General features: G+C 44.5%; 5 protein-coding genes across 5 annotated transcripts; 2 read left to right on the top strand and 3 right to left on the bottom strand.

The window, feature by feature from the left end:
* Nucleotides 1–1,797: 1,797 nt before the first annotated feature.
* H257_10795 (hypothetical protein) lies at nucleotides 1,798–2,175 on the bottom strand (the record flags this gene model as incomplete). The annotated part of the gene is made up of 1 exon (XM_009837456.1): nucleotides 1,798–2,175. One exon carries the CDS (start codon nucleotides 2,173–2,175, stop codon nucleotides 1,798–1,800), a length of 378 nt encoding a protein of 125 aa, XP_009835758.1.
* Nucleotides 2,176–3,257: 1,082 nt separating this feature from the next.
* On the bottom strand, nucleotides 3,258–3,879 carry H257_10794 (hypothetical protein; the record flags this gene model as incomplete). Its single annotated transcript, XM_009837455.1, has 2 exons — nucleotides 3,258–3,270; nucleotides 3,704–3,879. 2 exons carry the CDS (start codon nucleotides 3,877–3,879, stop codon nucleotides 3,258–3,260), a joined length of 189 nt encoding a protein of 62 aa, XP_009835757.1.
* Nucleotides 3,880–4,487: 608 nt separating this feature from the next.
* Nucleotides 4,488–5,581, top strand: H257_10793 (hypothetical protein; the record flags this gene model as incomplete). Its single annotated transcript, XM_009837454.1, has 2 exons — nucleotides 4,488–4,794; nucleotides 5,310–5,581. The coding sequence occupies 2 exons, from the start codon at nucleotides 4,488–4,490 to the stop codon at nucleotides 5,579–5,581; spliced, it is 579 nt and encodes a 192-aa protein (XP_009835756.1).
* Nucleotides 5,582–8,042: 2,461 nt separating this feature from the next.
* On the top strand, nucleotides 8,043–8,345 carry H257_10792 (hypothetical protein; the record flags this gene model as incomplete). Its single annotated transcript, XM_009837453.1, has 1 exon — nucleotides 8,043–8,345. One exon carries the CDS (start codon nucleotides 8,043–8,045, stop codon nucleotides 8,343–8,345), a length of 303 nt encoding a protein of 100 aa, XP_009835755.1.
* Nucleotides 8,346–8,971: 626 nt separating this feature from the next.
* Nucleotides 8,972–10,443, bottom strand: H257_10791 (hypothetical protein; the record flags this gene model as incomplete). Its single annotated transcript, XM_009837452.1, has 2 exons — nucleotides 8,972–9,436; nucleotides 9,631–10,443. 2 exons carry the CDS (start codon nucleotides 10,441–10,443, stop codon nucleotides 8,972–8,974), a joined length of 1,278 nt encoding a protein of 425 aa, XP_009835754.1.
* Nucleotides 10,444–10,585: the final 142 nt, after the last annotated feature.

Genomic DNA, 10,585 nt, shown 5'->3' with positions numbered 1-10,585 from the left:
TCCAGTACGACTGGTCTATCGTTGTGATTTGCATTGCTTTGACACGAAACGAGCACAAGACTGGATAACATTTTAGAGGGCTTGGTAAATCGTCAAGCAAAGGCATGAAGAATCAGCAAGTGCAATGCTCAATTAATCACCTAGTCAAGTGGAATGTGAGCATACATCAAATCAGACACCATGTAATTGATCAGTACTTAAGTCTATCACCAAGTGATGAGTTATATTGGAATTCTGTATGGTTCTTTACAATTGCGATTTGTCTCATATCATGAACGCACTTACTGTTACTAAGGTCTAGTGTATATAGTAGTATGCGACGACATTCTGGAAGTGAAGTTCCAGTGAATTCGTGGAGGTGCGAAAAAAATCCGGTAAACCATTACTTTATCCGGATTTTCTGGTGGCCACAAATGCTTATAGTGCTCGTCCTACACTAAAAAGACTTGCTCGCACACTAATTTCTTCGACACGCGATAAAACTCGTTTAACTTGAATCTATATATGGTGTATAGTCTTGCGGGGGGGTAAAACCGATAAGAGCCCCGTAGGGCACTCATTGCCTTAAAGTGGTCATCCACATGGCGGTAGTCGGACGTAAGGGTGCCGACGAACTTAGTGAGGAGGCCAATGACACCAGCCTCGCTCGACTCCCCAAAATCGCGTTCGAGCATGCGCCAGATCTCGGTGACGGTAACGGCTGGGTAATAGGGACACGTCGAGCTGGTTAAGGTAGCTCTTCGGTAGGGTTTTTGACAAAAGTGGGCGAATCTTCACGTTTTGTAAGTCCCTAAGGAGGGTGGCCTCCTTTAGGGATTCTTCCGTTAAGGTATCCGGTAGCGCATCCGGCACAGCAGTAAGCCACGACTCGTAGGACACGTCACACAAGGCACGCTTGGCGTTTTGGGCGTCAATGCGGGCCTTAAGCCAGCGCTTCTGCAGCTCACCACGGAAGGCGTCTATCCAGGTTTGGAAGTCCTCACGCTTGCCACTGAATACGAGGCGTTGGATGTCGGACTTGTCGGAGTTCATACTTGAAGTCTTAAGATGAACGCGGGCAACACACTGGTGGGGTTGAAATGGGTTGATATTAAGGTGCTCAGTTAAAGGGCAATTCCAAAGTGAACACAAGCCTCTGCTTCATCGCACCAACTTAATGAACTATCGCTAGCTATGACATCACGTGACACTGACGACTGTCAAACGGAGAGCAGCCAATCCCTGAATAATATAGGCCTATGTCATGCAGATCACTCAAGATACATCTACAGACGATGCTGGCCGCTCATTCGTGACCTAATGCAAGCGTCACTACTGATGTCTTACCTTGTAAGTCAATATGAAACTTTGTATGGGATTCATCCGGAATAATTTACGGATAAGGTTGAATTAACACTGATATTCAACAAATACTAGTAGTAATCTATAAGTATGGCCCGAGTTCCGCAGCAGCTGCTCAGGTGGACATCTAGTTGGAGTGTGGGTCGTTGATTCGAGTGCGGTAATCGAGTTCCATGTCTGGCCGTGGCTACGGTGTCGTGTGAGGGGATGGGGGGATAGGCGCGACAACAATGTTTGGCAATTGAGGTGTCATTGGGGGGGACTACCAAAACCTCCGCATATTATTTTGCTACTTGTAGCAAATGCGACATTTTCCGATTAAAAATACTGGTAGCAAATTGCGGATAGGTCAATACGGTCTCAGCAAAATACTACAGGTCTGTAGTATTTTGCACTCTACAAACAGATATAGAATTTTAGGATTCCTAAAACAAGTGGACATACGCGCTTTAATTTCTATCCACTCGTTTTATGTGATGTGATGGAGAAGCTATTCTCCAATATGTCTAGAGGTAGAGGGCTCGAATGGTGCGCTGGATCCGTGTCCTTGCTGCTGGACCTTGTAGAAGAGCACCTTCCTGCTGGCCGAAACATTTGGAACCGTGGTGGGCGCCCACTGCGGTAGGGGAGAGACTTGACAACATAATGCTTCTTGAACTGAGTAACGAGGATGTCGAAGGCGTCTGGTGTCAATGATACCGTCGAGATGAACGATGGCGAGTCCCTGGTGGCATACATTGTGTACAATGGTGTGTCTTCTTGGTACGTCACGAGGGATACCGTGCGAACATAGTTGCGTTCCCTCAGTGAACCGCGGATTCGTAGGGCACGCATGAATCGACGGGTCATTTGCCGGCGTGCCCAGTGCCGCGGCGAGAGAGGCCGACATGCTTACATCCACTGAATATTTTTAGCCAATTGGAATGTAACGTTATATTTATTTCATCCAATTATATTGAAGTGAAATAGTGAATTGTGAAGGTTTTGGTAGCCTGCCTTATCAAAACACAGCGTGTTCGAGAGACGTCGTGATTAAAAATATTGGGTTATCCGGATGCGAAATTGCGAATTGCGTAGGTTTTGGTAGTCCTCCATTCGCACATGGGAATGAATGCTTTCGCGGGCTAATTGCACAACTTTCGAGCGTACCATTTCATCAGTCATTGAGAGTTTTATCATATTTCAGAGATACTGTATGATGTTGATTGGCTAAATATAAACCAATAAGGTTAGTGGCACCAAGTTGTCACTGCTCTTTGGCCTTGGTCGTATGATGCTGGGCACTAGTAAAGATAAGCCCCCGGTCCCAATTAGATTAAATACCGGTTCCGAGTGTAACAAATTCAAGTAATAGTGTCGTAACCAAAAAGTCAAAGGCCAAAAGTACTTAGTATTATTAGTTATACTTTTTTCCAATTCCGTGAACTAAGCCGGTGAAAAACATCTTTTCGTCCGCTTGCGGTCGGAAAAACCAAGTGCACCACATAAACTCGTCCAGATAGGCGGGGAGGTACTTCTTTCGAATTCCACGCATTGTTTTCAGAAAGCGCTTGACGCGAACTTCCCACACACCCTCGATTGTCTGGGTGTGTGCGCCGGTCGCTGGATCCACGAAGTTTTCCGAATGGTTGACCCAATGATGGCCATAGTTCTTGTCGGCAAGTTATGGGTTGTTAGACAATGTGTGTCGTTCATCCGACGACACGTACGAACCAAATTTGTCTGACATGATCAGAGTACCTGGTCGGATATGCTGCCCGATCATGGCAGACAAAGTTGGTTTCGTACGTTCCTGAACGTAAGGCGACCGAACCACTTGCCCGTTGTTCTGTCCACGCCGCCAAACAACCAAACATCTGGGTGTTGGGCTCCGCGGTTGTATTTGGATTTTTTTTTTGAGTGATGTCTCGTCGATTTCAACGACCGAGCCTACACCGCCAACCTTGGATATATTAAATACAGAAATAAATATCATTAATTTCGATAACCTTGGATACATTAATTACAGGAATAAATATCATATAATTCGACAACCTTGGCTGTATTAAATACAGAAATATATATCATATAAATCGACAACCTTGGATACATTAATTACAGAAATACACATTACACAATTTAACCTTCAATATATCAATTGCAGGAATTAGTATTATATAATTCGATAACCTTAGATACAGACATACAAATTCTACAACACGACAACCTTTATATATCAATAACATACGTAAGTATTATGCGATTCGACACGTTGGATGTGTTAATTATAGAAATACATATAGAATAATACAACAACCGCGGATATATTTATAACATAAATGAAAACTATCTAATTCGACATACCATCATAGCGCTGGACTACATCTCGTTAGAGCAAATGCCTCGACAAAAATTATAAATGTCAATCGCGGCAACTTTTGAGACTTCCGTCTCGCGAGCGGCGACCGTAACCGGATTGCGCGAGGCCCATGCGTACATCAGCCGCACCGCCTTGGACAATGGAAGTTTGGATCGTTCTTCGAACGATCCAACCTTCATGCTGCGCTCGATCGAACCGCTGCCAGCACGACGGCATTGCCACCTTGTCCCGCTCAAGGTCATGTCCTTTGCACACGACGGACACAGCATCTTCTATTTGATAAGCCCGACCTGCATACACCACGCAGTGCAAGCAGCTTCGTCACACGTGGCGGCCATGACGGTGCTGAACTTGAACTGCGTGGTGTTTGACTTGTCGTACTGTGCGACGCGCTGGGCTTCCTCCATCGCGGAAAGTTTGAAAGTGGGGGCAAAACTTGACTTGAGTACTTTTTGGTGGGAGTTTTTGGCGGTCAAAGTGCCTTTTATCCGGATGTATATGTACTTATCCGGATTAAGTACGGATACACTATTACTTGAATTTGTTACACTCGGAACCGGTATTTATTTTAATTGGGACCGGGGGCTTATCTTTACTAGTGCCTGATGCTGCAACGACGTGTCAACGGCACGGTTCAGTCTCACTCGCGCAATGGACCTGACCCCATTCTGACCGATGGTGAAGTCCGTGGAATCATTGAGGCCGTCAACGAGCGCACACTGCACGCCCAATGTTTCACCCGTGACGAGCTCGTCAACTTTATTCGTGTGCATTGAGAACAGCCAGCATGAGCGCCATGTACCCGACACCTTCCCTTCAATTTATCGACCAGAAGCGCCCAGGCCATGGACTCTGGAGTACAGTTTTGACCCTGACTGCATCTGGAACCTGGATGGATCCGGCACGTGCGCCCAAGGGTCTCGCAACAAGTCAAAGGTCATGGCAACCAAGGGAATGCAGCGAATGCCCAAACGTCCGACGCAGAAAAAACGTTTCCATCCTGGTGTGTGTCAATGCTGGTAATGGCCATGTTGCCCCGTTCTTTGTCCTGCCCGGCGCCAACGTGTGCAAACAGATGATTGTGGCCTCGCTGGGTCCAACTTTGCGGCCACCAAGTCATCGTTCTTGTCGACAAAGTTGTTCATCCAATACTTTGAATGGTTGGTACAACAACTCGGCCCCAAATGCCCTGTCCTCGTGCTTATGGATGGGTACAAAGCATACTGATTGGCCAGCACGATTGCCTTTTTATGGTCGATGGGCATCCTGCTGTATGCTTTGCCTCCCACTTCTTGCAGCCGCTGGACGTCTCAGTGCTTTGCCATTTCTAACGTCTTCAGGACATTGAGTAGGTCCGTTTTCGTGTGGAGAATTTTCGGTTTTGCCGTGACGAGTGACAAGGTGGCTGTGGCATCGACTGAGCTAGCCGAATGTCTTACAAGAACCTTCATTGTCAGTGGGTTCGAGAAGACAGGAACTTACCCGTTGTCGCTCGATGTCATGACATCCAAGATACTTGGGGACAAGCCTGGCGCCAAACCCCACGGACAAAGATGCAAGTGACGGTACAAGTTGAAACAATAGTTATTGTACATTCTGCGCACTCAAGGGATTGACATTGATGTTGCCAGGGCCATGTGCATCAATGCCAGCCTGATCCAAGCATCCACGGAGCAAACAAGTGCCCCCAAAAGCGAAGACGAATGGGTTCACGGTGGCTGCCTTATGACCTCCGAAGAAATCGCGACGAAGGTGGCGGAAAAGGAGACCAAGAAGATGGAAGGCGAAGCAGAATTCAAAGTCAACAAGAAGATGTTGGCCCAAAAATATGCATGCAGCAACAGCGCATGCAAAGAAGAAACCTCAAGAACGTCGTCGTGAAACGATTGAGCGCAAGCTCAAGTCGTCGGAAGATACAAGGAAGCCAATTCGGCGCAAGCGGCCAATTTTGCAAAATGGTGAGGTAATTGAAGAGTACTATAGATTATTTTTCGGATAAGCAATAATTCACTAGCATTAATGCGGATAAAGTGATTCACTAGCATTAATGCGGATAAAGTGGCTCAGAACCACTTTCAGCCTATCAATATTTTTAATGTTCAAATGCAATTTGCATTAAAACTAATGGTCTAACTGTACCATCTCAAGTCAAACGAACTCAGTTATGTCCTGTGATTTTAAAACACTAACATGGCCGACCATTGATGTGCCAATTTTTCTTCATTTTCATTTTCGAATATTTCAGTTGTTTTTTCGAATCCTCCCTTGAACTGACTGTACATACATTTTTGGATGGATAACGTTGTGCTCTTTCGAATGAGCCCAAAGTAAATCGATTTAAACAGTTTAGGATTGCACAATTAATTTTTGAAGTCGAGTACTTTACACAGGGCGACCATTGGTGTGCCGATTTTTTATACTTGAGTTATGTATTGAAAACGAAAGGTTCAACCAATGTCAACAACATACGATTACCATTTTATAAAGGTTTATACAATTCGAACAGGATCATGTATAGGAGTACTTTTAAACACAAATGTTAGGGTCATTAGCATGAATTTATACAGGTATCATTTGTCTAGAGGTTGCATTTTGTCAAATGAAAATCGATTTAGGGTTTGATTGGATAAATAAGTCGGCACATCAATGGACAATCGGCACATCAATGGTCGGACACGTTACTAGTATTATAATAGCAATTTTGAGTTCAGCAAGGCCTCCATCGAAAGTCCTCAAAAAGTGTCACGGAAGTATGCCCATACTGTCCGTTTGGGCGAGTCGGATGCAAAGAAATTTTCCACTGGGCCGATTTTAACGCAGTTTTTTTTAATCTCATCGTCTTGGATCAAATATTCTGCTTGCTGAAGCTTGAAGGCCCAACTACAAAACTGTGCTCTGCGTTCGCAAGCAACGATTTCAGCGATGAAACGTAGTATTTTAATGAAGTAGACTATTTAAATAGTTATATTTGCTCAATACTTTTAATAATTTGTACCTCTGATATAGTAATACTATAGATTATTTAACTTTTATTTTATTTTATGACTTAAGTATAGTATACTTCGATATACCTGTTTTAAAAATGCGTTTGCATTAAGTACGTTCCATTAGGTGCTGAAACTTCATTTCAAACCTGGTGGAGTTGTATTCGTTTCCAGGCAAAATAAAACCCCTCACGTACTGCACGTTAAACTCCTGAATTCAAATATACCTTTGGATCGAGGAAACACCTCCTAGGGTAAAAGTTATGGGAGAAACCATTCTTGCATTCCTTCCGCCCAAACGGACAGTACGTAGAAGTAAGTACTCATGCAAACTTTGGACACCGAAGTCACATATCACAGAATATTATAGCCAATAAGATTTGAATTTGTGAAAGTCATAACGTGATTGGCTTAAAATTGAGATTTCCATCGAAGTTCGAAGTTATTCAACCAATCATTTTCCGATGAATTGGCAAATTCGAAGTAGCAAGTGTCCCTTAAAATCCGTCGCCCCCTGTACGTCCTCCGCTACTTCGCCAACGGTAGATAACGTTACCCGCTAGGACGGGAGTTAACGTTCCTGGTACAGAGCATATACTGTTAATAGCATTAATACTAGTACTTCGAAGTAATATTATTGTCAAGCAAGTACAAGCAACAGTACCATGCTAGAAGTATCACTCAATCTAGTTTCGATGACCAATTCCCCGAGTGAGTGGGACATCCACTCAATTGGTCAAATGCCCACTAAATCAGGGAATTTGGTATTATTGACTTAAAACGTCCCTGAGTAAGTGGGTTGGACTAATTGCTTGCTACGATAAGTACTGTACAATTCTAAAGTACTACGTACTACACTGTACAATTCTAACAGTAAAGTAGTACAATTCTAACGTTAACGTTAAACACCGTTACAAATGCATACTAGTACGACGTTGTACAGCGTTAATCGTACCAACGTGAATACTTACTGTTTAAAAACAGTATTCTATGTAAGCTGATGACCATTGCTGGTAGTAATTCGTGGTAATTCCTCCGAGTAGTAAATTGATGGAGTCTAACTTGCCATTTCCAGATCGGTTTATTAGAGCATCTCCACCGTACACGGAGTTTGACCCTGATACTGAATATTACTCAGTGTCGATGATATTTTGACCCTGAATTTACCCCCACCCCAACACTGAATTCGACACTTAAACTGAGTTTCAGAACCCCGGACCCTGAGTCTTGACCATTCCACACGGAGTTTTCACTAAAAACTCCGAGTCGAGGTTTTGCGCCGAATTAATCTAATAACAAGACATTTGTATGGTATACAAAATAGTCTACACAAAATACTTTTCAATTGCTGGACGACGATGTCGTTGTGGATGAACGACATGGAGAACGAGTTACTGTCCAAGGCATGGGTAGCAGCGCCTGAGGATCCGATCAAGGGTAGTGGCCAAACCTCGACAACATTCTGGGACACAGTAACCCATCGTTTCAACGAGATCAAGCCAGAAGGCCGCCCGCAACGCACGGCAAGGGCTCTCGAATCAAAGTTTGCAGACATCAAGCATGCTGTCAGCAAGTTCACTGGTTGCTACACCCAAGTACAAGACCTTCAAGCAAGTGGAACGAACATCGACGACGTCGAAGATGCGGCAAGGGCACTCTAATTCAAGACCACCACTTCCAAGACGGGCAGTGGACGCAATTTCAAGTACATGGGGTGCTGGCGAGTCCTGCGCGACAAGCCAAAATGGGAAGCGTATCGGGAAAACGGCTTCGGCATCAAGAAATCAACCAAGCATTCTAAATTGACTGGCGAAGACATTAATTTGGACGGCTCCAAATTGTTGTCTTCGACAGTCAATTTGGAATCTTCGGAAGGCCGTCCGCAAGGAGCGAAGGCAGCGAAGCGCAAACGTTTGAGTACAGAGGATATGCCTCAAGCAAGTGTTGACATGGGTGGGCTCGCTGCTGCAATTGATCGCAAAGCAAATGCGCAATCCATCGTTGCGAATCTCCAATTGTTCACAACACCGACGGAAAACCTGACGCCTATGGCCCTTCGATTTTTAGAGCTACAGCAAGCTGAGGTAATTGCAGAGCTCGAATTGCGTGCTGCTAGTCGTATGCAAAAATCAGCTGATTCGCAATCAAACTAGAAACGTCTTCAACTAATCTAGTAAATTGATAATTGATTTGCTAATTGCAATGTTTAAATTCGATTTTTTCTCTTCAACTAACCTAGTAAGTTGATAATTGATTTCGTAATTGCAATTTTTAACAGGGTTCTTTTCTACATGTTACCACGCTCTGTCCACAAATGTTCGATGATGCTTTGACGCAGGAGATCATGTGCATCGGAGTCGACCATGGCTGAACGTTGATGCAAATAACCGTCGAAGGACAATGGCTGCTGAGGTCGACGGCGCTCCAGGTCGTTATCCCATTCCGATGCATTGGGGTGGTGTTCCATGGTGTTGTCGTCCTTGATGATCATGTTGTGCAAACAAATGCAAGCAAGCCACACGACGCGCATGTGGTCACGACTCCACAATTGGCTGGGATTGGCCAGAATGTGAAACCGTCCAAACAAGACCCCAAAACAACGTTCGACATCCTTTCGAACACTTTCATGTCGTTCACAATAGTACTTTTCCTTCTCCGTTGAAGGACTGCTCAGACTTTTCTGAAACGTCGAGTGTGATGGATAAATTCCATCGGCCAAGAGATAAAACATGTCGAACGAAATCCCATTGAACTAATACACAAAATTGTACGATTAATGCAAGAAAAAATATTAGACAAAATATGTATTTATTTGTAAATAATAGAGACAAGATATGTATTTATTTGTACGAGTAAAGCAACCAAAAATATAGTGCTAAAATGTACTTACCGAAAATCCATCACTGGAAGTTGCAAGTTTAGACAGTTTCACCATCAGCGTCGAACGGTCCAAAACATTAATGTCGACCCTGGAACCCCCAGAAACGCATGCCAAATCCACAGATCTTGCGTCGCAACTGCTTCCAATATCATAGACCGCTTCCCGTTGCGGTCTTGATATTGGCCTTGCCAGGCAACAGGGCAGTTTTTCCACTCCCAGTGGGTGCAATCGATTGAACCAAACATCCCAGGGAACCCACGACTTTCGTTCAGGTTGAGATGTTTTTCGACATCCTCTTCATTCGGCTCGCGCAGGTACACGGGGCCGAACTCTGAGACGACAGCCCTTGCAAAGCGCTTCATGGATTCGATGGCTGTTGATTCACCAAGGCGACAGTAGTCGTCGGTCGAGTCAGCGCAGACGCCATACGCCAGCATACGAATGGACGCAGTGCACTTCTGTAATGGTGACAGACCTATATTATCTTTAAGCTTATATGTCATGCCATGCTTACCTAACTTTCCGAATGCGTCTGGTTTTTGGACAAAGTATGTATCCGCAGCAGCCACGGTATCCATGATCCGAATAAAGAGTACTCGATTCATACGAAACCGGCGGCGGAACTGTCCTTCTGTGTACGTAGATGGTTTCCCGTTCTCTCCAAAGTAGTCGTCAACAATCTGCTGGTGCCCACGAGTCCGGTTTCGATCAATGTTTGGCTGACGACCGCGACGAGACCCGCTCCATGACCGTGAGTCTACAGCTGCGGCTTGGCGGACGGCTTTTTGGGCTACCGTACTTATGATGACATCGATTTCCTCGTCGGACGAATCCATCAGTTGATTCGACAACTGCATGAGTCGGTCATTCCAGCGCATATTGTGTGGACTTAGAAATGACCATACATATCTTATCTATTTATACTGTATTAATTTTCGCAGAATTGTGGTTAAAAAGTCAGTGTCACGATGCGAACGAATATCCTTCATACTCAAATTTATTGAATTCAGTGCAGAATAT

Source organism: Aphanomyces astaci (assembly GCF_000520075.1).
Source record: "Aphanomyces astaci strain APO3 unplaced genomic scaffold supercont1.30, whole genome shotgun sequence".
Classification (NCBI taxonomy): Eukaryota; Oomycota; class Saprolegniomycetes; order Saprolegniales; family Verrucalvaceae; genus Aphanomyces; species Aphanomyces astaci.
Note: the sequence above shows the minus strand (reverse complement) of the source record. Positions and strands in the feature narration are given on the sequence as shown.